At 45.7% G+C, this 24,546-nt stretch overlaps 2 protein-coding genes across 2 annotated transcripts in view; one reads left to right on the forward strand and one right to left on the reverse strand.

Moving 5' to 3' along the window:
• imp3 (IMP U3 small nucleolar ribonucleoprotein 3) overlaps nucleotides 1-24,546 on the forward strand; it is a 214,913-nt gene that overhangs the window by 49,711 nt on the left and 140,656 nt on the right. The window lies entirely within an intron of this gene.
• LOC140206394 (uncharacterized) lies at nucleotides 17,260-23,786 on the reverse strand. Its single transcript, XM_072274759.1, has 2 exons — nucleotides 23,679-23,786; nucleotides 17,260-21,996 (listed from the first exon to the last, which is right to left on the reverse strand). The coding sequence occupies exon 2, from the start codon at nucleotides 20,205-20,207 to the stop codon at nucleotides 18,456-18,458; it is 1,752 nt and encodes a 583-aa protein (XP_072130860.1). The 5' UTR covers nucleotides 20,208-21,996; nucleotides 23,679-23,786; the 3' UTR covers nucleotides 17,260-18,455.

The following is a 24,546-nucleotide window of genomic DNA, read 5'->3' on the forward strand; positions in this document are numbered from 1 at the left end:
ACCCATGTCCAACTGAGGTCTCTGGATAAATTAGTTTATTACTGAGGAACAGTAATGCCATCAATACAGATCATTTCAATACAATACAGGTTTCCCCCGCTATCCAAAGGTAGAGCGTTCCTATGAAATGGTTCACAAGCCGGAATGTCATAAAGTGAATAAGCAATTACTATTTATTGATATGGGAATCATTTTTGATCGTTCCCAGACCCAAAAAACAACCTACAAAATCATGCCAAATAACACACAAAACCTAAAATAATAGTAACATATAGTAAAAGCAGGAATGATATGATAAATACACAGCCTATATAAAGCAGAAATACTTTTCTACAACCATTGCTGCACTGTTCTCTGTAGTGAAAATCTCATGCAAGCACTCTCGGCAAAAACACTCTCTCCAGTAACCCTTAATCTATGAAGCTGCCAAATCATACCAAATAATACATAAAAATACACAACCTATATAAAGTAGAAATAATGTTTGTACAGTGTAGTTTCACTTACCGGAATCGGGAAGACTGCAATAACTTGCAGTTTCGTCACAGTTAAACACTTGCTTATACGAATAACCACGTGACGCAATCGGCAATAGCCTCTGATCTAGGCCGACATTTACGTGCTGGGTGGCACCTAATTAATTGGCTTGTTTATTTCGGCTTTTTTTCTTAATGATGTGCTTTAAGCCATTTCTGACTACCGCTGCACCACTGCATTCTTCGCAGCAATGTATCAGTCCGCGGCCCGGAGGTTGGGGACCACTGCTTAAACAATAAAGCTGCCCTCGCCTCAGAAACCGATCAAACCACCCATGACTACCTTTAAATTCCACTTTCACAACACTTTCATCACCATCGTCCAGTGCTTTCTGTTTCAGCTTATTAAAAAGACTGATTTCTCCTTAAGTATAAAAAAAACTTAACGGAACACCACGCTTTGTACATCCATCAATCCACTCAAGCAATAGACTTTCCATTTTTATTCATTATTGGATGCCGACTAAGAGAGACCACTTTGCTACGAGCAGAACCAACAGTAACATCGGCGGCTTTCAAAATTCATTCTGTCTGTGTATAAATAGTGCGAATGGTGGATGCAGGCAAGTTCAACGCGCGGACAATGTCCTTGTTTCGTTCACCACGATCAAAACACTTAATTATGTCTAGTTTTATGCTAAGTGTAACACCCTTACGAGCTGTTTTAGGCTTTTCCGATACCTTAGAACTCATCTTGCTAATGGATGCACAAAATAAATCAAGATAAAGCACGTGTTTAAGCAATGGTGGCTAGAATGCAGTTCCGGGGGAGGAGCTTGGCTGTCTGGGTGCGCGCTGCCTTTTTTCGTAACAGTGAAAACACCTTCTGTTAGCGAAAACAGGTAACTAATGTAGGTCTTTCATAACAGCGAGGTGTCGTAAAGCGAACGTTCGGAAAATGGGGGCCACCTGTAATCCATAGCAATAGGGAAAGAGAAAATTATCACAAGGCAGAATTAAATGTTACAATGAAACTTTAGTGCAGGCAAACAATAAGGTGCAAGGTCATATTTGATGAGATTGTGAGGTTACGATTCCATATTCCATCTTATCATACTAGGGGGACTGCCCAATAGGCTGATATCAGATGACGATGTCCTTCAGCTTGGTCCTTGTTTTCAGTCTTCTGCCCAATGGCCGGGGTAGGTCGGGTCTTTGATTATGCTGCTTGCTTTTATTGAGGCATTGAGCTGTGTCCATGGAAGGGAGGCTGATTTGCATGATGTGCTGAGCTGTGCCCACAACTCTTTGCGGTTTCCTCACCACCATTCAGGGCCCCAGACAATCCTTCCAGGTGAGGCGACATTTCACCTGTGAGTTGGCTGGGGTGATATACTGCGTCTGGTGCTCCCGATGTGGCCTTCTATATATTGGCGAGACCCGACGCAGACTGGGAGATCCTTTTGCTAAACACCTACACTCGGTCTGCCAGAGAAAGCAGGATCTCCTGGTGGCCGCACATTTTAATTCCACGTACCATTCCCATTCTGATATGTCTATCCACGGCCTCCTCTACTGTAAAGATGAAGCCACACTCAGGTTGCAGGAACAACACCTTGTATTCCGTCTGGGTAGCCTCCAACCTGATGGCATGAACATGACTTCTCTAACTTCCACTAATGCCCCACCTCCCCCTCGTACCCCATCCGTTATTTATTTATATACACACATTCTTTTTCTCTCTTTTTTTTTCTTCCTCTGTCCCTCTCACTATACCCCTTGCCCATCCTCTGGGCTTCCCCCCCCTCCCCCTTTCTCCCTAGGCATCCTGTCCCATGATCCTCTCATATCCCCTTTGCCAATCACCTGTCCAGCTCTTGGCTCCATCCCTCCCCCTCCTGTCTTCTCCTATCATTTTGGATCTCCTCCTCCCCCTCCCACTTTCAAATCTCTTACTAGCTCTTCTTTCAGTTAGTCCTGACGAAGGGGCTCGGCTCTTCCAGTAGATGCTGCCTAGCCTGCTGCGTTCACCAGCAACTTTTATGTATGTTGCTTGAAATTTCAGCATCTGCAGATTTCCTCGTCTTTGCGATTTCTTCTAGTTTTGGACAAAGCTGATGCCATACCAAGTCATCTATCAATTGGTGAAGGTAAAATGGGATATGCTAAATTTCTTCAGCTTCCTGAGGAAGTAGAGGCACTGCTGAGCTTTCTTGACCCCGGTATCCATATGATTGGATCAGTGCAGGTTATTGGTGAAGTTCATTTCCAGGAACTTGAAGCTCTCAAACTTTATGCCCTAAACACCCTCCCCCCCCCCCTCCCCACAGGAAGTTGATAACTATCTCTTGAGTTGCTGATGTTGAGGCAAAGGTTATTGTCATGAAGCCATGTCCCTAGACTGTTTCTTTCCTGCACTCTGACTCATTGTTGTTTGAGATTCTTTCCATTATCATTTGCAAATGAAGTCAGATCAGAATCTGGCCAAACCTTCATGAGTGTCGAGGGAGTAGAGTAGTGGAGGCTGAGGATACAGCCTTGTGGGGTGCTACTGTTGAGGTTATTCACAATGGGAGCATTGCTGCCTGTCCTTACTGTTAGTGGTCTGTTGGTCAGGAAGTCAAGGATCCAGTTGCAAATTCTTCATATTTGGGGGTGAATTTGCTTGAAATTGTAGTGTTGAAGGCATAGCTGTAGTCAATAAGCAATCACATAAATTGGGTGTCTTTACTGTCCAGATGCTCTAGAGATGAGTGTAGGGTGAGCTAAGCGGAGTCTTTTGTGTGCCTTGTTTGGCATTATGTAAATTGTAGTGGTTCAAGCATTTTCCGGGAGGCTGGAGTTGATGCATTTCCTCTCAAAGCATTTTGTGATGGATTTTTCAGCCCCTCGGTGGCAGTCATGAAGGCTTGTCTTGAGTACCATCATTATAGTGGTTGTCTTAAAGCAGGTGAGAATCTCAGATGGAAGTAGGGAAAGTTTATAAATGTCTGCAAATACCCTTACCACTTAATCTGCACAGGATCTGAGGACATGCAGCATCCAAGCTGGATGGTTTCTGTGGGCTCGCTCTCTGGGAGTTTGATCTGTTTCCTGTAACACTGTGTTCAGCTGCATTGGAACCTGCTGGAGCAGGTGGTGACCTTCCATTCACTTCTACTCAAAATGCCCAGAGAGTGCATGGAGCTCATCAGAAGGGATGTGCAGTTGATTCCTTGATGCTGGGAAAGGGACCATACTGACAATTTTCATGCCAACATCTCCAGCCACTCAAACTTCATTTCATTGGTTTTTGACCATGACATTGGAGAGAATTCCCCAATCTGAGGAAGATGCTGCTTCTGTTCGTCCCCAGTGCTCACTGACCACATTCTTTATTTAAACTTATTGAAACAATTACAGTCTGTATGATACTGTGAAGTTGTGTTACTAATTTAAAAGCTCAATCAAGCTTTGTGCATGGTCAGTGTGGCATTTGAATTCCCAGTCTGTCATTGTTGCTGGGTTTAAATTGCAGAACAACTTTGGCAATTATACTCTGGTGGCAAGTGTAGCAGGGCTGTTTAAGATGATTATTCAAGGGCATTTGGGGTTGGGCAATAAACACTGATCAAGTTGGCAATGTCCAGACCCCAGAAATGAAGATTTAAAAACAAATTATTGAGATACAGTGTAGAGTAGGCACACCACTTAGCAATGCTGATTTAACCTTAGCCAAATTACAGGACAATTTACAATGACTAATTAAGCTACCAGTTGGTACGTCTTTGGACTGTGGGAGGAAACCAGAGCAACTGGAGGAAACCCACATGGTCACGAGAAGAACGTACAGACTCCTTACAGGCAGCGGTGGGAAATGAACCTGGGTCGCTGGTACTGTGAAGTGTTGGACTGACTACTATGCTATTTAAAATTTAAACAGCTCAGAACTGTAATCTTGGGTGATGGGGTGGATGTACATCTTTACCGAAGGAGTTGTGAGGTGCTCTTTCCCTCCACTAGCCTGTAGGTCAACCTTGGGCAAGGTGTAGCATCAGTTTAGCCCCCGGCCACAGTCATGTGAAGCCACGGGAGCAGGTGGTGGATGGTCATATGAGCAGCTGGTGCATATCATGAGCAACACACATAAAAGTTGCTGGTGAACGCAGCAGGCCAGGCAGCATCTCTAGGAAGAGGTGCAGTCGACGTTTCAGGCCGAGACCCTTCGTCAGGACTAACTGAAGGAAGAGTGAGTAAGGGATTTGAAAGTTGGATGGGGAGGGGGAGGGGGAGATCCAAAATGATAGGAGAAGACAGGAGGGGGAGGGATGGAGCCAAGAGCTGGACAGGTGATAGGCAAAAGGGATACAAGAGGATCATGGGACAGGAGGTCCGGAAAGAAAGACAAGGGGGGGGTGGACCCAGAGGATGGGCAAGAGGTATATTCAGAGGGACAGAGGGAGAAAAAGGAGAGTGAGGGAAAGAATGTGTGTATAAAAATAAGTAACAGATGGGGTACGAGGGGGAGGTGGGGCCTTAGCGGAAGTTAGAGAAGTCGATGTTCATGCCTTCAGGTTGGAGGCTACCCAGACGGAATATAAGGTGTTGTTCCTCCAACCTGAGTGTGGCTTCATCTTTACAGTAGAGGAGGCCGTGGATGGACATGTCAGAATGGGTACAGTTGTTTACAGTATGAGAAGCAAAGAAAATAGGTGGTCAGAATCTTTTCTCCGGTGTAGAAATGTCTAACACCAGAGGACACACTTTTAAGGTTAGAGGGGGGAAGTTTAAAGACCACATTAGAGGCAAGTTGCACAAAATACTGGAGGAACTCAGCAGGCCAGGCAGCATCCATGGAAATGAGTACTGTTGATGTTTCGGGCCAAGACCATTTGACAGGGCTGGAGAAAAAAAGCTGAGGAGTAGATTTAAAAGGTTGGGGAGGGGAGAGGGAAACACCAGGTGATAGATGAAACTGGGAGGGGGAAGGATAAAGTAAAGAGCTGGGAAGTTGATCGGTGAAAGAGATACAGGGCTGGAGAAGGGAGGGTCTGATAGGAGAGGACAGAAGGACATGGAAGAAAGAAAAGGGGAGAGGGAGGTGATGGGCAGGTAAAGACAAGGTGTGAGAGGGAAAAGGGGATGGAGAATGGTGAAGGGGGGACATTATCAGAAGTTTGAGAAATCGATGTTCGCGCCATCAGGTTGGAGGCTACTCAGAGAGAATACAAGGTGTTGTTCCTCCAACCTGAGTGTGGCCTGATCACGATAAGCGAAACAAGTGCTACACCTGTCCGTACACCACCTCCCTCACTACCATTCAAGACCAAAAACAGTCCTTCCAGGTGAGGCGACACTTCACCTGTGAGTCTTTTGGGGTCATATACAATGTTCAGTGCCTGCTGTATATCAGTGAGATTCGATGTAGATTATGAGACCACTTCACCAAGCACCTGTGCTCCGTCTGCCAGAAAAAGCAGGATCTCCCAGTGGCAACCCATTTTAATTCCACTTCCCATTCCCATTCGGTTATGTCCATCCATGGCCTCCTCCAGTGTCGTGATGAGGCCACACTTGGGTTGGAGGAACAACACCATATTTTCTGTCTGGTTAACTTCCAACCTGATGGCACGAACATTGAGTTCTTGAACTTCCAGGAATGCTCTCCTCCCCCGCCCCTCACCATTCCCTATACTCCTTTCCCTCTTTCACTCTATCTTCTTGCTGGCCCATCACCTCCCTCTGGTGCTCCTCCTCTCCCCTTTTCTTTCTTCCATGGCCTTCTGTCCCCTCCTATCAGACTCTCCTTTCTCTCGCCCTGTATCTCTTTCACCAATCAAACCTCCCAGCTCTTTATCCCTCCCCCTTCAGGTTTCACCTATCACCCAGTGCTTCTCTCTCCTCTGCTCCCACCCCCCACACCCGCCCTTTTAAATCTACTCCTCAGCTTTTTTTCTCCAGTCCTGCCGAATAGTTTAAGCCCGAAATGGTGACTGTCCTCTTTTTCCATAGATGCTGCCTGGTTTGCTGAGTTGCTCCAGCATTTGTATGTGTGCTTGGATTTCCAGCATCTGCAGATTTTCTCTTGTTTATGTTGGAGGCAGTTTTTTTCCACGGGTCCCTGGAATAGGTTAATGGGGTAGTAGGGGAAGGAGGCAGTCTGGTGGAGTTTGAGGTGTTTATCCAGAGACTGATATGAGAGGTACATAGAAATATTATCCATAAGAGGAGGACATTCAATATATATTGGCATCAATATTGCTACAACATTGTGGGCTGATTGACTTGTCCAGTGCTGAGCTGTTCTGTGTTCGAAGCCAAATGCAGAATGGGTGATTGCTTTGCAGAACAAATCCATTCAGTCTGCTGGGGTAATCTTGAGCTTCCCTTTGCTTATCACTTAAATTCCCCATCCACTCCCATTCTGATCTATTGGTCCTTGCTTCCTGTACTGTTGCAATGAGGTCCAATGTAAACCTGAGGGGGTAGAACAACTTATTCATCTGGTTAAGTTGCAGCCTTCAGGATTTGATACTGAATACTTCAACTTCAGTTAACCTGATATGTGATGGTATTAGTTGCCTGTGTGTGATATTGGCTCAGTTTATTTGTTGTTTTCTTCCCCAGTCTGCAAGGTATTATCATCCTCATCTGCACTTTGCAGCTCCTATTTTCCTGTATCTGTGTTGTCACTCTTTCTGCTCCCATTCACAGACAAGCTAAACTTATTTAGAGCTTAACCCCATGGCAGCTGCAAACTTGCCTGATAAGAAATCATAAATAGGGTCCGAATTAGGCGATTCAGCCCATCAATTTTGCCATTCGATCTTGGCTAATTTATTATCTGTCTCACCCCCTTCGCTCTGAAACCTTTGATATCATTACTAATCAAGAACCGAGCAGCCTCCACTCTAAATATACCCAATGACTTGGCCTCCACAGCCATCTGTGACCATAAATTCCATTCTCTCGTTACAGGAATTCTTCCTGATCTTTGTTCTGAAAGGACATCATTCTATTCTGAGGCTTTGCCCTCTCTGGTCCTCGACTCACTTGCTATAGCAAAAATCCTGTGCATTTCCACTCAATCTGGGCCTTGCAGTATTCAGTAGGATTTTAGCTCATTCTTCTAAACTCTATCGAGACCAGGCCCAGAGCCACCAAATGCTTTCATTCTCATGTTCATTCTTGTAAACTACCTCTGGACCCTCTCCAGTGCCAGCAAACTTTTAGATACAGGGCTCAACACTGCTCTCAGTACTCCAAATGTAATCTTCATCTTTCCAGTTCTGCAAAAAGATCTTTGATCCGAAATGTAATGTTGTGTTTTTGTTCCTGCAGATGCAGCCTGACCTGAGTTTTCCAGTGTTTCCTACTCATTCTTTAAGTTCCTGACATCTGCACATTTGGATCTTCACCTCAGTATATTACCAATAATTGCAATATTGTTTTAATATAATGTGAAAATCAGTTGTCATATTTGCTTGTCTACTTTACTATTTCTCTTTAAGATGGAGGTTTTTATTTTGTACAAAGTCCTGTACTTGGAAATATTTTGGAGTGGGAGTGGAACTCCTGGAGTACATAGTATGTTGCGTAAATTAAATTGAAGCTTGAATCACATACAAATGCTGAGGTTCTCTTGCACACTCATTTTAAAGCTTTGTCCATTCCCAGAGGTGCTGTTTCAACCTGGTCTCGATTTCTTGGTGTTAGCTGGCATTCAGTGATTTGCCAAAGGGTGGTTTTGGGGAGGTGATTTTTGGATAGGTTGTTTATCAGTTCATTTGTGTGTACTGTACTTCCATGATGAGTCATTGTACAGTTATCAGGAGGTCAAATCTTTGAGTTATTCCCTCTTTTTCCCAAGCTCTCTCATTAGACACGCAAGTTTATTGGATAGCTTTACTGCTTCCCAGGATCAGTTTGCTTAACTCTGGAGAGAGGGTAGAGTGGGAATGGAAATTAAACTTAGGATTTTACGGTTCTCTCCATGTGTTTTCCTACAACAGATAAGTGAAAAATCACTTGAAATCAAGTAAGTCAGAGCTTAGAGCCTATTTTATCCATTGTTGTTGTAAAATCTCTTCATCAAATCTTTCTCCCAACCTGCCATTAAATGCTCAAAGTATTGATTCTCAGCAGCATATTGTTTATGGCTTCCAGCTGCTCGAGAACCTTGTGGTCATGCCTTGTTTGTCAAATTCTTTCTTCTGGACGCTTTACTCGAGGTTTGAGACTGCCCTCATGTGATCTAAATGAATTTATACACATTTACCAAGGTGGAAGGCAGATGTGAAATTGGGAGCAAAATTCAAATTTTCTCTCAGTGTTGGAAAGGCTTGAATTAAAAGTTCCCAAAGGTGCTTCTGCTGAACAAGGCAAAATTAACATGTTTTCAATTTAGAAGAAAATCGAAAAATGCAGAAATTGTAAGCCATTCAACCTTTTGAACCTCTTGGAATTTATTGTTGTCAAATGTGCCAAGATACCGTGAAAAGCTTGCTTGTATACTGTTCGTACAGTGCTTTGAGGTAGAACCAGGCCAAACAATATTTTAGAATAGGTGGCCCCCGTTTTCCGAACGTTCGCCTTACAACACCTCGCTGTTATGAAAGACCTATATTAGTTACCTGTTTTTGCTAACAGAAGGTGTTTTCACTGTTATGAAAAAAGGCAGCGTGCGCCCCGAACAGCCAAGCTCCTCCCCCGGAACTGCATTCTAGCCGCCATTGCTTAAACATGTGCTTTATCTCGATTTATTTTGTGCATCTGTTAGCACGACGAGATCTAAGGTATCGGAAAAGCCTAAAAGAGCTCGTAAGGGTGTTACACTTAGCGTAAAGCTAGACATAGTTAAGCGTTTCGATCTTGGTGAACAAAGTAAGGACATCGTCCGCGCTTTGAACTTGCCTGCGTCCACCATTCGCACTATTTATACGCAGAGAGAAAGAATTTTGAAAGCTGCCGATGTTACTGTTGGTTCTGCTGGTAGCAAAGTGGTCTGTCTTAGTCGGCATCCAATGATGGATAAAATGGAAAGTCTATTGCTTGAGTGGATTGGTAGGTGTATAAAGCGTGGTGTTCCGTTAAGTTTTTTTTATACTTAAGGAGAAATCAGTCTTTTTAATAAGCTGAAACAGAAAGCACTGGACAATGGTGATGAAAGTGTTGCGAAAGTGGAATTTAAAGGTAGTCATGGGTGGTTTGATCGGTTTCTGAGGCGAGGGCAGCTTCGTAGTTTAAGTAGTGGTCCTCAACCTCCCGGCCACGGACCAATACATTGCCGCGCAGAATGCAGTGGTGCAGCGGTGGTCGGAACGCACACAGCACATCTTTAAGAAAAAAGCAGAAATAAACAAGCTAATTAATTAGGTGCCACCTGGCACGTAAATGTCGGCCCAGATCAGAGGCGATTGTCGATTGCGTCAGGTGCGTATTCATATAAGCAAATGTTTAACTGTGATGAAACTGCAATTTATTGGCGTCTTCCAGATTCCGGTAAGTGAAACTACGCTGTACATACATTATTTCTACTTTATATAGGCTGTGTATTTTTATGTGTTATTTGGTACGATTTGGCAGCTTCATAGCTTAAAGGTTACTGGAGAGAGTGTTTCTGCTGAGAGCGCTTCTGCAAGATTTTTGCTGCACTAGATAGTGCTGCAGAAAAGTATTTCTACTTTATCTAGGCTGTGTATTTATCATATCATTCCTGCTTTTACTATATGTTACTGTTATTTTAGGTCTTATGTGTTATTTGGCATGATTTTGTCGGTTTTTTTGGGTCTGAGAACACTCAAAAATTTTTTCCATATTAATAAATGGTAATTGCTTATTCACTTTACGACATTCCGGCTTACGAACCGTTTCATAGGAACGCTCTACCTTTGGATAGCGGGGGAAGCCTGTATAGTCTTATCAGGTACAGAAAAATTCAGGTAAAAAATAGTGTAAGACAGACTGTGAGGTTAAGAGTTCATCTTATTGTAGAAGGGAACTATTTTATAGTCTTAGATCAGCTAGATAGAAGCTGTGCTTGAACCTGCTGGCTTTCTGGCTTTTCTATGTTTTGCCCGATGGAAGAGGAGAGAAGACTATGTCCAGGATGCGTGTAGTCCTTGATCATTTACTGAGGCAGTGAGAAGTACAGACAGAGTCCATAGAGTGGAGGCTGGTTTCGGTGCTGTGCTGAGCTGTGTCCTCAACTCCCTGCTGTTTCTTGCTGTGTTGCATGCAGAATACTTGCTGTACCAAGTCATTATGCATGCAGGTAAAATGCTTTCTATGATGCATAGACTGAAAACTGGTAAAGGTTGACGGGGACATTCCAAATTTCTTTGGCCTCCTGAAGAAGTAATAGGTATTGGTGAACATTCTTGACCATGGGACTAGGTCAGGCTGTTAATGAAGTTCACTCCCAGGGACTTGAAGGTCTTATCCCTCTTAACCTCCACAATGCTGATGTAGATATGCACATGTGCCCCCTCCCCGAAGTCAAAGACCAGCTTTTCTTCTGACATTTTACATTCTACCTATTCTATTTTTTTTTACTGTAATTGATGTTAATCTCCTCTCAATCATAATCCAGTCTCCCCCTCCCCATTACCTGATGCCTTCTATGTCCAGAAATGTATTTCCATCTTAAATTTATTCAGTGACTTAGCTTTCTGTGGTATCAATTTTCAATTTATTACCCTCTGCAAGGGACAAAACATTCTCCTTCAGGCAGTTTTACTTGTCTTGCTCCATTTCCTGATACCATGATTCCTGGTTCTAGACCAAGCCAAGGAAAATATTTCCTTGATCTTCAGCCTACTGAGCTTTGTCAGTAATTTGTATTTTTCAATCCAATCTAATCTGTCTTCCAAACTTAAATAAATACAGGCCTGATTTGCCCAATGTTGTCTCACATGACTAAACAGGAATCGGTGTAGTGTTGTACTTGCTTTTGAACTGGTGTCTTCTGCCAGACTGACATCCTGAGCAATAAAGTTCTATTGACACTCCTTCAGCCCAATTGGGTAGCCCCTGTTGTTCACATAGACTGCCTAAACATAGAGCACAAGTGGAAACAAACCATTTTTGATGTTGAGGTTGAAGAGAAAGAACAATGATGACATGATTACTGCTACTACACATGTTCAATTGTATCCTTTCCTCGGGAAAGAGACCACATCCGCACACGGTACCCCAGCTGTGCTCTCACCATGGCTGTGTACAACTGACTTCAGTTGTCCTCGTTCCTGTGTTCAGAACTTCACACAGTGAAGGCCAGCATGTCATGTGCCTTGTTAACTATTTGGATGGTTCCTTGTACACCAGTGACTGGTGTATCAGGAAACCCATATTCTATCAACATCAATATTCCTAAATTTGTTCCCACGTGAATATTGTTCTGCCTTTTCATTTTTCTGACCAAAATGGATTCCTTCACATTTATCCACATTGTATTGTATCTGTCCTACATTTCCCCGTCAATTTGCCTGAGTTGCATTGAAGCTGGATCATCATCAAATGTAAAAATATTAAGTTCGGTTTTCTCATTCAACTCATTAACATGGACTGTAAACTGCTGCTCTAGCACTGATCATTAGCATATTCCATCAGTTACTGGCAGTCACCCCAGAGAAGTTGGAATTATTCCTACTCCTTGCTTCCTGTCTGTTGACCCATTTTCATTCTCTTTGCCAGATTAACCCCAATAGCATGTGATTTAATTTCAAGCAATCAGCTTTTATTTGCGACTTCATTGAAGACCTTCTGAAAATCCTGATGTGCCACTTAATGAGTGATTATTTAATTCTTTGGATTTTTTTCCATTTTAGTTTTGCTTTGATTTTCATGACAAAAAGATTATTAAAGCAGGTGAAGTTGATCGGCAAGTTGCATGAGTCAGTCAGCAACAGCAAAACTGCGTTGGTGTCTGACCTGTTTTTTTTGTTTTCTGTGAGAGACATGCCACCTCCTTTGTGATTCAGAATTTTAATCCTTGATGAAATTTAATTGGTGGAATAATTTTTAAAATTACTTCGTGTTGGGGTGAATAGATAATGTTTGTGGGAAGTTGCTGCAAGTTAGTGTGACATGAAGGGAGGAAATGAAGTTAGGGACCGGCAGATGATGTTTCCTTCCTGTCCACTTCACCTCATTCTGTGGAAGAGAGCTACTACCACTGTCTTTTGGTATGGTAGTGCACCAGTTAAAGTGTTGCTGCCTCAGCCCCAGTGACCTGGTTTCAGTGTCAATCTTGGCTGCACTCTGTGTGACATTTGGATTTTCTGCCCTGTTACTGCGGTATCCTCTGAATCCAGCTTCCTCCAAGAGGTGTAGATGGGTTAAATAGCTGCTTTGAATTGCCACTCAAGTGGGCTTGTGGCAAAAGAATGACGGAATAGGCGATAGGCAGTGCAGAATAAATTGTAGGACTCTAGCAACACAAGGGGAGAGAGACAATGAGACACTTTTGCTTGGAGCGAGAATGGGCTTGAATTGAGCTGAATGACATTTTCCAGTGTCATCACAAGTGCTTCCAGCGCACCTGCTTATGGGTTTGGGTTTTCTTTAGCGCTGGAAATGGTTACATCCCGACATGCGGGACAGAAGCAAGGTCGCATTGTGTATTCCACGGACCAGCAAATTCCGGCCGGCTTAACAAACAGAGCGGCAGACACCCCCGCTGAAATCAGGAGGAAAACACACAGAGGGGGAATCACAAAGCCGAGGAAAGAGGACCGGGTCGAGACAACAGAGACTTTTGGAGAAGAGGAGTTCGGTGGGTAATACCGTTCCGCCTGACCGGAAGTGCACCGAGAGCGGTAAGCGTGAAAGATTGGGGTGCTTACTGATCTGGCTACAATGGATGGTGCAATCCGGGGTATATTACGATCGAGGAACGTGTTTGCAAACTGGATATTGAACTTTTTACTGTTGGACTTTGGCCACATTCCACCGTGATACAACACTTGGCGGCACGGGAGGTCGTTCCTGCCTGTGGCCATCGAACGTGCAGCTCCTCCCGTGGAAGGTCAGACACCCTGAGCCAATAGACTGGTCCTGGACTTATTTTCCATCTGGCATAGTTTGCATTTTGTTGTTTGATTGTTGGGGTTTTTTGTAGTGCTATACTTACGCTCTATTCTTGGTTGGTGCGGCTGTAACGAAACCAAATTTCCCTCGGGATTAATAAAGTATATCTATCTATCTATCTTAATAGCTAATAATGCCTTTCTTCCTAACTTTTTCCACCCTTGGCAATAATCTCTGCTGGGTTAATCTTTGTTGGCTTGCCCAGTCATGAAGCTTGCATTTTTCTTGCTTGTGCTTCCTTCTCTCATCTCCCAATAGCCTTTCTGAAATCATCGCCTTGTCTCCCGTGCTCTTAACATCAGTGGCCAGCCAGCTTCCGGTGTCCCCCCAGTTATCTGATATTGTTAAAGGTCCTGCCTTTTGGGACACTGTCCTGTTTTTCTTCAAATTTGCTATTGTTATTCCTGTCCTCGAAAGCTATTCCTTGAGTATTATGACCTTGTAAGTTATAGCTTCTCCTTTCCTATCATCAGGTGTCACCTCTGCAATTCATACCAATTAGTTACATTTTCGTTTTCTTTCTCTACTGAGATGTTTCACTCTGCTATGGTACTAAAATGACTCTGATCGAATATATGATAGTGAGAAAGATCATTTTATGTTTCTCAACCTGCCTCTACCACCACTTTACACAATTTACCATTCCATTCTACTGCCTTCTCTAGCTGCACTTGTCTAACTCTCTTTATTGACTGTTGTAGCAAAGGATCAATTCTCTTTCAGCTCATGCATGCTGACCCCAATGTCTCCTGGGAAGCTGCCCAAGACTCTTCCTGGTTTTGTTCTGCATGCTGTCCCAATTCACATCTGAGAGTGCTCATGTTTGCTGGTCACTTCCAGTTTTACCTCCTGCGTCATTTTACTGTCTCCCCTCTCAATTGTTCTGTTTCCCCCGCCATCCGAAGGTAGAGCGTTCCTATGAAATGGTTCGTAAGCCAGAATGTCGTAAAGTGAAGAAACAATTACCATTTATTTATATGGGAAAAATTTGTGAGCGTTCGCAGACCCAAAAAATAACTTACCAAATCATGCCATATAACACAAAACCTAAAATAACAGTAACATATAGTAAAAGCAGGAATGATATGATAAATACACAGCCTATATAATGTATGTACAGTGTAGTATCACTTACTGGCATCAAGAAGTCAGCGCCGAGCACACTGATGATGGTGTGTTAGGCTGAGTTGTCGGAGGTTGGGGTGGTGCAATGGTCCCTAACCTCCAGGCAGCGAACCGATACCGATCCGCAGAGAATGCAGTGGTAGCCGGGATGCACCCAGCACATCTTTAAGAAAAAAATCCAAAATAAACAAGCTAACTAATTAGGTGCCGCCTGGCATGTAAATGTCGGCCCAGATCAGAGGTGACGCAATCGGCAATCACTTCTGATCTGGGCTGATATTTACGTGCCGGGCGGCACCTAATTAATTAGCACGTTTATTTCGGCTTTTTTCTTAAAGATGTGTTGGGTGCGTCCCAGCTACCGCTGCATTCTCCGCGGCAATGTATTTGTTTGCAGCTCGGGGGTTGAGGTGGTGGGACACTGGGGTGTCATCTCATCGTCGTCTGTTTCCATTAGGGCAGGTAGGTCATCTTCTTCTATATCTGCCTGCCTTGATGTCGAAGGTCGAGATTGGTCGTCTGCTTTGGCTGATGTGGAAGGCTTGAAAAACAACAGTATGCTTGACTGCTTAGCCTCGTGCATTTTTCTATCATACAGTTCTTTGTAAGCACTCAAACCATCCTGCAAATATGCCCTAAACATACGTACCCTTTCAAAACGCAACAACAACGCAACTGCGACTCCAGCCTTGAATTGTGCAACCACCTGTAGCCCCCCTGGCCACCCTCAGGGTCGCTCGGCTCGCTGTCGTCTAGGGAAACAGCCTCGGCCCCGCCAAACTGGGTAATTCGTTTGTGTGGATGCTGTGTGAGGTACCCCACCCCGCCCAAATAACAGACAATACACCAGATGCAATTAAATGATTTACAGTTTATAGATATTACTAATTCTATGACATTAATATGCATTTGATACAGAGAGGAAAGTAATGGGGAAAAAAAGGCGCCAACACTTATCAAAGTTCAATCTCTTCATGCACAAAAACCGTTGGAGCTCAAGGACCTTCTTCTTCACCCTGCGACCCCCTCAGACCACCTCGACCGGCCGCCTGGGACCAACAACGGTGGTCGACCAGACGCTCCACACGAGTCCGTCTCCGTCTCCTCGCCGAACGTCCCGCTCGGGGTCCGACCCCGTTAGCGGACTCACAGCACCTGGTCCATCCTCTGTCTCGCTCTCCCGCCTTCTGCCCCCAAACCCCCTCGCAAACAGTATCTTCAAATACACCAAAACCATAACAACTATCCCAATTGGTTAATAGCACCCTCTTATCACCCTCTAAACCACAGTAAGCTGCTAGCACAAACTTTCTCAGTGTTTAACACAACAAATCCGCATTCCCCAGATTAACATAACAAAAACGCCATTTTAATTAGCCTCCGCAGTAACATAAAAGTCGAAACCCCCTTACACACCAACTGCAACTCCACCCTTGAACTCCAGGCCGGGTCTTTATGTGCTGCTATTGTGACTCCCATCTCCCCTTCCCCCACCAATACTCTGCAACTCCGTCTCCCTCAGATCCCACCATCAGCTCCTGGGCCCTCAGAGGCTCCATCTTCCTCTCACCCCAATCCTCCCCTCTCCACTGACACCCCAGCCTCCCCCTCCCCCCTCTGATCCCAGCTGTCATCCGTGCCGGGTCTTTACCATCCCCTCCGACCTTCAACTGTCGGAGGCAGAGTGCTCTGTCCTCAGTAAGGGCCTCACCTTTGTCCCCCTTTGCCCACACCTCAGCGAGTTCCGTGTTCGCCATGATGTGGAACTTTTCTTTCTCCGTCTCCGAGCCTAATTCTTCGGCAAGGACTCTTCCACCCCCACCGATGATCCCTTCTCCCGTCTTCAACCCTCCTCTTCTTCATGGACACCCCACTCTGGTCTTCTGCCTGCTCTGGATCTCTTTATCGCTAACTGCCGACGGGACATCAACTGCCTCGACTTCACCGCACCTTGTCCCCATTCCAACCTCACTCCTTTGGAACGCTCTGCTCTCCACTCCCTCTGCACAAATCCTAACCTTATTATTAAACCCGCCGATAAGGGGGGTGCTGTTGTAGTCTGGCATACTGACCTCTACCTTGCCGAGGCACAGCGACAACTCGCGGATACCTCCTCTTATTTACCCCTCGATCGTGACCCCACTAAGGAGCACCAGGCCATTGTCTCCCACACCATCACCGACTTTATCCGCTCAGGGGACCTCGCATCCACTGCTACCAACCTTATAGTTCCCACACCTCGCACTTCTCGTTTCTACCTCCTACCCAAGATCCAAAAACCTGCCTGTCCTGGTTGACCTATTGTCTCAGCTTGCTCCTGCCCCACCGAACTTGTTTCTGCATACCTCGACACTGTTTTATCCCCCCTTGTTCAATCCCTTCCTACCTATGTTCGTGACACTTCTCACGCTCTTAAGCTTTTCGATGATTTTAAGTTCCCTGGCCCCCACCGCTTTATTTTCACCATGGATGTCCAGTCCCTATTGTTACGTACCCCGTAACTGGGTTGCCAAACCAGCAGAAATGGATCACTCAGTTGGAGTCTGGATTACTAGAACTAAGAAAGTTTTATTAAAGAAACAAGCAACACGGTAATCGAAAGGATAATAAATGCAACAGTTCAGCAATGATAAACATACATGTGCACAGAATTAAGATAACAGCATCAATCAAGCTCGATCGTTGTCTAGGGGTAAATGACCAATTTCAAAGTGACACAAAAGTCCAGTTTGATTTAATAGTTCAGTTCGCAGTAATCGTTGCCATGGCGATGGACAACGTGGGGGGGGGGAGAGAGAGAACGAGAACGACTGATCATTCAGAAACGGCTTCCACTCACAGACCGGCGATATTGCTCACAAGCAGCTTTCGGGTGGGTCCTTTGTGATGTCACCTGAGGTCACCGACTGTGACCCCTCCTCCAGATGCGGTTGATCCTCTGCAGTGAACCCGGCACCCAAGCGAGGGTGGACACACACCGGGTTCCCACTGATCGTACCTTTCCACCCTGTGCGTTTAAGGTCCGGTACTTCCCACCGACTCGTGAGAGGCGCACCGCTTCCAGGGTCTTGTTACCTCGGGTGTCGTGTGTCTCGCCTTAGCGAACCTGTCCCTTTTTATCCCCCTGCTGGGGTATCGCCTGTCCATCACTTCAAACAGTTCAGGGTTCAAAGGGGGAGCCGCTGCAGACAGCTCTCTCTCCCGTCCCTTTATTACACATCTCCAGATGCTGCTTCATTGTTCCTTATCTCTCCTTCCCCTGAGGACAGGTGGCAGACCAACTGCTGATGCCACTGGTGCTAGCCCAGGACAGCAAACATTTTAATTTATGTGTATTCTCGTCACACTTCCCCCCTTTAAGGATTTTTACTGGGAGGTAAAAATTACAAACATGAATACATTAGTTGATACACACACACAAATATACATCTTTATCAGCTATTTGGCTAACACAGCGAGTTTGAAGTTGTCAACACCTTGACAGACAGTCATCACATTTTCTGTTCCTTTTATATGTGTTATTAATAATCCCTTAGACCAGGCTCCAACTCAGCAAACTTCATAGTGGCCAAAAACACTGATGAATTGCGATCAATGTAACCTCTCATTTGGTTCCGTCTTGGACCACAATAACAAGGGTCGTCCCATTCCGACTTAGTTTTCTCTTGCAAGGGCGTAGTAGGAGGGGGAGGGGTAGTGACCGCAGAGTTGTTGCAAAACTTCCTACAGTACCCCACCATCTCCAAGAGCCTTCTGAGGGCCCTCTTGTCTGTCGGGGTTGGGAGGTCAGCGATAGCCTGCACTGTAGCTTGCATCGCTGCCAGCTGCCCCTGTGTCACCACAATTCCCAGGTAAGTGACCCTTGAATTCATTTTTTTCAAGGTTCACTATCAAGCTGGCTTCAGACAGCCGTATTAAATTGCCAATACACACCTCTGTGTTTATCGGCCCTTTAGTCACTGAATTACTCATTATATATGGATGTTGTTTGCTAGGCTGACCTATTGTAACAGACATCACCCAAAGTCCCAGTTCTTTGCATCGCCTCGGGACAATCAAACACACGGGTGCGAGTCGTTTAATTACTTCTAAAGAGCCGCTTTGTTCGGGGATTAAGGGAGAGACCTTATCAGTAGACCTGGCCAAAACAATAGCCTTCTCGCATCTGATCGATCCCATACTAATCTTTTCAAAATGGTTTTTTTCTCTTATCAGGGGGCCCCTAGCTTCATTGATTTCCACGCTAATGCCGACTAGGTTTGTTAGCATATCAAAAGCCGGTGACCGTCTCAGTTCGCGTCGGTCATGATCAACAACATTCTTCCCCCTGGGCAGCCGGTAAACCTCTTTGATGATTCCACCAACTGTTTCCTCCAGCACCGCAAAATGTCCACCGGGGGGTACCTCGTGGGCCATGTTAAAAACCTCATCCCCATAACTCTTTTGCACCACCCCCCACTCCTCATCTGCGGGTACTGTACTTGATTTCCCTTTTCTCCTTAGCACTTCCTCCTCCGCACAATAGCCTACTAGTTCCCTTGTTAAGGCTGTGTCAGAGAGAGCTGTCTCTACCAAAACCATCAGCCCCTCGCCTCGCTCCTGCGTCTGCACAAATTCTTTCCTGGCTACTGGTACGTCTGTCCCAGCTCCCTCACTGCCTCTTGTCTCACTACACTCCTTCTTTTCATTTTCTACCCCCGTCTCGTACAAGAGTGGCAGAAACGTTTCAGCTAAATTTACCACCGCAGCTAAATTCACTACCGCAGCGCCATGATGAACCTGTGAGTCTGTGGGCGGGGCCTCACTGCTGGCAGGCTGACCTGTCAATCTCATGACTGGGAACACGATTCCCCCGGCGATGTCATTACCGAGCAAGACTTCCACGCCTTTCATTGGTAATTCGGACCTCACCCCGATCGTGACTAGTCCAGAGACCAGGTTGCTTTGTAAGTGTATCTGGTGCAAAGGGACTGACTCTGTCCCTTCCCCAACACCTTTGACCTTGACCTCCCCGGTCTGGGTCTCTGAGCTAAACTCTAATACACTCTTCAGTATCAGTGACTGACACGCTCCCGTGTCTCTCCAGATCCGCACTGGAACTGGGTTTAACCCCTCCTTCACTGACACCAATCCGGCCGAGATAAACCTCTCGCGCCCTTCCTGAACTTTGGCAGATCTGTCCTTCCCTAGCGGTTCATTTACCAGCTCGATACAGCCAGTCAAAATCGCCGTTTTTCCTTTTCCCGTCTCCTTCTTTGGGGCAAAGCACCTGGACGCAAAGTGTCCGACTTTCCCGCAATTATAACAGACAATCCCAGGAGACTTCCTACCAGACTGCTCCCGGTCTACCTTATCCTTCTCACTAGTCCCCGGCTTACTTTCTGACTTTTCCGGCGGACTTTCCCCGCCGTCCTGACTACCCTTCTGGTAGCCTTTACTCGGGGCAAACTTCATTTTATGCGTCAACGCGTACTCATCCGCTAACTTAGCAGTTGCGGCTAACGTGGCTGCCTCTTTCTCATCAAGGTAGGGTCTCATACCCTCAGGGACACAACCTTTAAACTGCTCAATCAGGATCAGCTGTGGCAGTCTGTCATAATCCCCCTCTACCCCCTTCGAGGCGCATCAACGCTCACAATATGTCTGCATCTCACGGGCAAACTCTAAATACGTGCGGTCCCACTGCTTCCTCGCATTCCGGAACCTCTGCCGGTATGCCTCCGGGACCAACTCATAAATCCTGAGGATGGCCTCTTTCACCACCTCATACCTCCGGGCATCTTCCGCGGACAAAGCGGAGTAAGCTTGTTGGGCTTTCCCTTTCAGTACACTCTGAAGTAACACAGCCCACTTATCCCTCGGCCAGTCCTGACTTGTAGCCACTTTTTCGAAATAGAGGAAGTACTGATCCACGTCGGTATCGTCAAATGAAGGAACCAGCCTAACCTCCTGGGTAGTCCGGAACCCTCCACCTTGGGTCGGCGCGAGCCCCTGCTCTGCCCTTAAGCTTAACTTCTCCAATTCGAATTCCCTTTCCCTCTGTTTCTCCTCTCTCTCCAACTGTCTCTCTCTCTCTCTCTCTTTCTCTTCTCTCTCCAACTGTCTCTCTCTCTCTTTCTCTTCTCTCTCCAACTGTCTGTCTCTCTCTTGCCTTTCTAACTCTCTTTCCTGCTCTTCTCGCTGTAACTGTCTGTCCCTCTCCTTCTCTTCTCGCTCCAACTGTCGTACCCTTGGGGAAACACACCTTTAGATACATCGTCCTCTACAATAGCTCTGTGTATCTCCTCTCTCCTCATTGTCGACTTCCCCTCAGCAAGATTCAACCGTTTGGCCACAGCTACCAATTCCGATTTCCTGGCATCCTCTAATGCCTCCAAGGTCGGCGCCTTTATAAATTCCTCAGCCTCCATTTCTGCTGTTTGTCTTTTCTTTCTTTCGGGAATTTTAACCCAATCAATTTACTCCGTCCCAAATTTAGCGTTCAAAATCGCGGACGAGAACCCCACTTATGTTACGTACCCCGTAACTGGGTTGCCAAACCAGAAATGGATCACTCAGTTGGAGTCTGGATTACTAGAACTAAGAAAGTTTTATTACAGAAACAAGCAACACGGTAATCGAAAGGATAATAAATGCAACAGTTCAGCAATGATAAACACACGTGCACAGAATTAAGATAACAGCATCAATCAAGCTCTATCGTTGTCTAGGGGTAAATGACCAATTTCAAAGTGACACAAAAGTCCAGTTCGATTTAATAGTTCAGTTCGCAGTAATCGTTGCCATGGCGATGGACAATGTGGGGGGAGGGAGAGAGAGAGAGAACGAGAACGACTGATCATTCAGAAACGGCTTCCACTCACAGACCGGCGAAATTGCTCACAAGCAGCTTTCGGGCGAGTCCTTTGTGATGTCACCTTAGGTCACCGACTGTGACCCCTCCTCCAGATGCGGTTGATCCTCTGCAGTGAACCCGGCACCCAAGCGAGGGTGGACACACACCGGGTTCCCACTGATCGTACCTTTCCACCCTGTGCGTTTAAGGTCCGGTACTTCCCACCGACTCGTGAGAGGCGCACCGCTTCCAGGGTCTCGTTACCTCGGGTGTCGTGTGTGTGTCCTGCCTTAGCGAACCTGTCCCTTTTTATCCCCCTGCTGGGGTATCGCCTGTCCATCACTTCAAACAGTTCAGGGTTCAAAGGGGGAGCCGTTCCAGACAGCTCTCTCTCCCGTCCCTTCATTACACATCTCCAGATGCTGCTTCATTGTTCCTTATCTCTCCTTCCCCTGAGGACAGGTGGCAGACCAACTGCTGATGCCACTGATGCTAGCCCAGGACAGCATTAAATTAATCTTAATTTATGTGTATTCTCGTCACACTATATACTTCCATCCCCCATCAGGAAGGTCTCAAAGCTCTACGCTTCTTTTTGGATTCTAGACCTAATCAGTTCCCCTCTACCACCACTCTGCTCCGTCTATCGGAATTAGTCCTTACTCTTAATAATTTCTCCTTTGGCTCCTCCCACTTCCTCCAATCTAAAGGTGTAGCTATGGGCACCTGTATGGGTCCTAGCTATGCCTGCCTTTTTGTTGGCTTTGTGGAACAATCTATGTTCCGTGCCTATTCTGGTATCTGTCCCCCACTTTTCCTTCACTACATTGACGACTGCATTGGCGCTGCTTCCTGCAGGCGTGCAGAGCTCGTTGACTTTATTAACTTTGCCTCCAACTTTCACTCTGCCCTCAAGTTTACCTGGTCCATTTCCGACACCTCCCTCCCCTTTCTAGATCTTTCTGTCTCTGTCTCTGTCTCTGGAGACAGCTTATCCACTGATGTCTACTATAAGCCTACTGACTCTCACAGCTAACTGGACTATTCCTCTTCTCACCCTGTCTCTTGCAAAAATGCCATCCCCTTCTCGCAATTCCTCCGTCTCCGCCGCATCTGCTCTCAGGATGAGGCTTTTCATTCTAGGATGAGGGAGATGTCTTCCTTTTTTAAAGAAAGGGGCTTCCCTTCCTCCACTATCAACTCTGCTCTTAAACGCATCTCCCCCATTTCACGTACATCTGCTCTCACTCCATCCTCCCGCCACCCCACTAGGAATAGGGTTCCCCTGGTCCTCACCTACCACCCCACCAGCCTCCGGGTCCAACATATTATTCCCCGTAACTTCTGCCACCTCCAATGGGATCTCACCACTAAGCACATCTTTCCCTCCCCCCCCCCCCCCCCGCATTCCGCAGGGATCTCTCCCTACGCAACTCCCTTGTCCATTCGTCCCCCCCATCCCTCCCCACTGATCTCCCTCCTGGCACTTATCCGTGTAAGCGGAACAAGTGCTACACATGCTCTTACACTTCCTCCCTTACCACCATTCAGGGCCCCAAACAGTCCTTCCAGGTGAGGCAACACTTCACCTGTGAGTCGGCTGGGGTGATATACTGCGTCTGGTGCTGCCGATGTGGCCTTTTATATATTGGCGAGACCTGACACAGACTGGGAGACCGCTTTGCTGAACACCTACGCTCTGTCCACCAGAGAAAGTAGGATCTCCCAGTGGCCACACATTTTAATTCCACATCCCATTCCCATTCTGACATGTCCATCCACGGCCTCCTCTACTGTAAAGATGAAGCCACACTCAGGTTGCAGGAACATCACCTTATATTCTGTCTGGGTAGCCTCCAACCTGATGGCATGAACATTGACTTCTCTAACTTCTGCTAATGCCCCACCTCCCCCTCGTACTCCATCTGTTACTTATTTTTATACACACATTCTTTCTCTCAATCTCCTTTTTCTCCCTCTGAATATACCCCTTACCCATCCTCTGGGTCCCCCCCCCCACCTTGTCTTTCTTCCTGGACCTCCTGTCCCATGATCCTCTCATATCCCCTTTGCCAATCACCTGTCCAGCTCTTGGCTCCATCCCTCCCCCTCCTGTCTTCTCCTATCATTTTGGATCTCCCCCTCCCCCTCCAACTTTCAAATCCCTTACTCACTCTTCCTTCAGTTAGTCTTGACGAAGGGTCTCGGCCTGAAACGTCGACTGCACCTCTTCCTATAGATGCTGCCTGGCCTGCTGCGTTCACCAGCAACTTTTATGTGTGTTGCTACCCTTTCAAAATTCAAGTTGTACTTTTCTGCAAACATTGCAGCGAAAATTTCATGTGGTTGCTTCACGTTCAGTTCCTGGACGACTTCACTTTCAGTCCGTTCGCTACTGCGTTCGATTTTGATTGTTATCCTTTCTTCTTCCAATTGCATCTGCTCTTCATCTATCAATTCTTGGTCATGGGATGCCAAAACCTCTTCAACATCATCTTCATCTACTTCTACAAGCCAGACTTCACTTTGTCCTTACTTCGTTCACCACGATCGAAACACTTAATTCCAAGCATCCTCAATTACTCCACCATTGTGTAAAGTTGTGAAATTTTCCAAAACAAAACTTCTCTGTCCCTCTTTCCTTTTTCAAAAAAAAGTCTGGCCAAGCTTCTGTATTTGGTTAATGTAGCATAAAGTTTTTTTTTCAGATAATCTTTTTGTGGGAGGAGGGAAGACTTGGGATGATCTATGTTAAATAGAGGTTTTTACAACAAATAGGAACTAGTAATTTTTGGCGTCTGTCACATATTTAAAAGGTAAGAAATTAGATTTTAAAAAGTAGTTGATACATTAGTAAATACAAAAATCTTTTTGCAGTGCGCTTAAGAGCACAATGTTTTCTTAATTTAATTTTATTGCTTTTTTTGGTCTTCATTTGGTAAATCCATCTGGATATTTAATGTTTCTTTGTACAGCACATTTTAGAATTTTATATAATTATTATTCTACATAATTTGGCAGATTGCAAATCTTTTATTAGTT

This window comes from Mobula birostris, chromosome 12, assembly GCF_030028105.1.
Source record: "Mobula birostris isolate sMobBir1 chromosome 12, sMobBir1.hap1, whole genome shotgun sequence".
NCBI lineage: Eukaryota > Metazoa > Chordata > Chondrichthyes > Myliobatiformes > Myliobatidae > Mobula > Mobula birostris.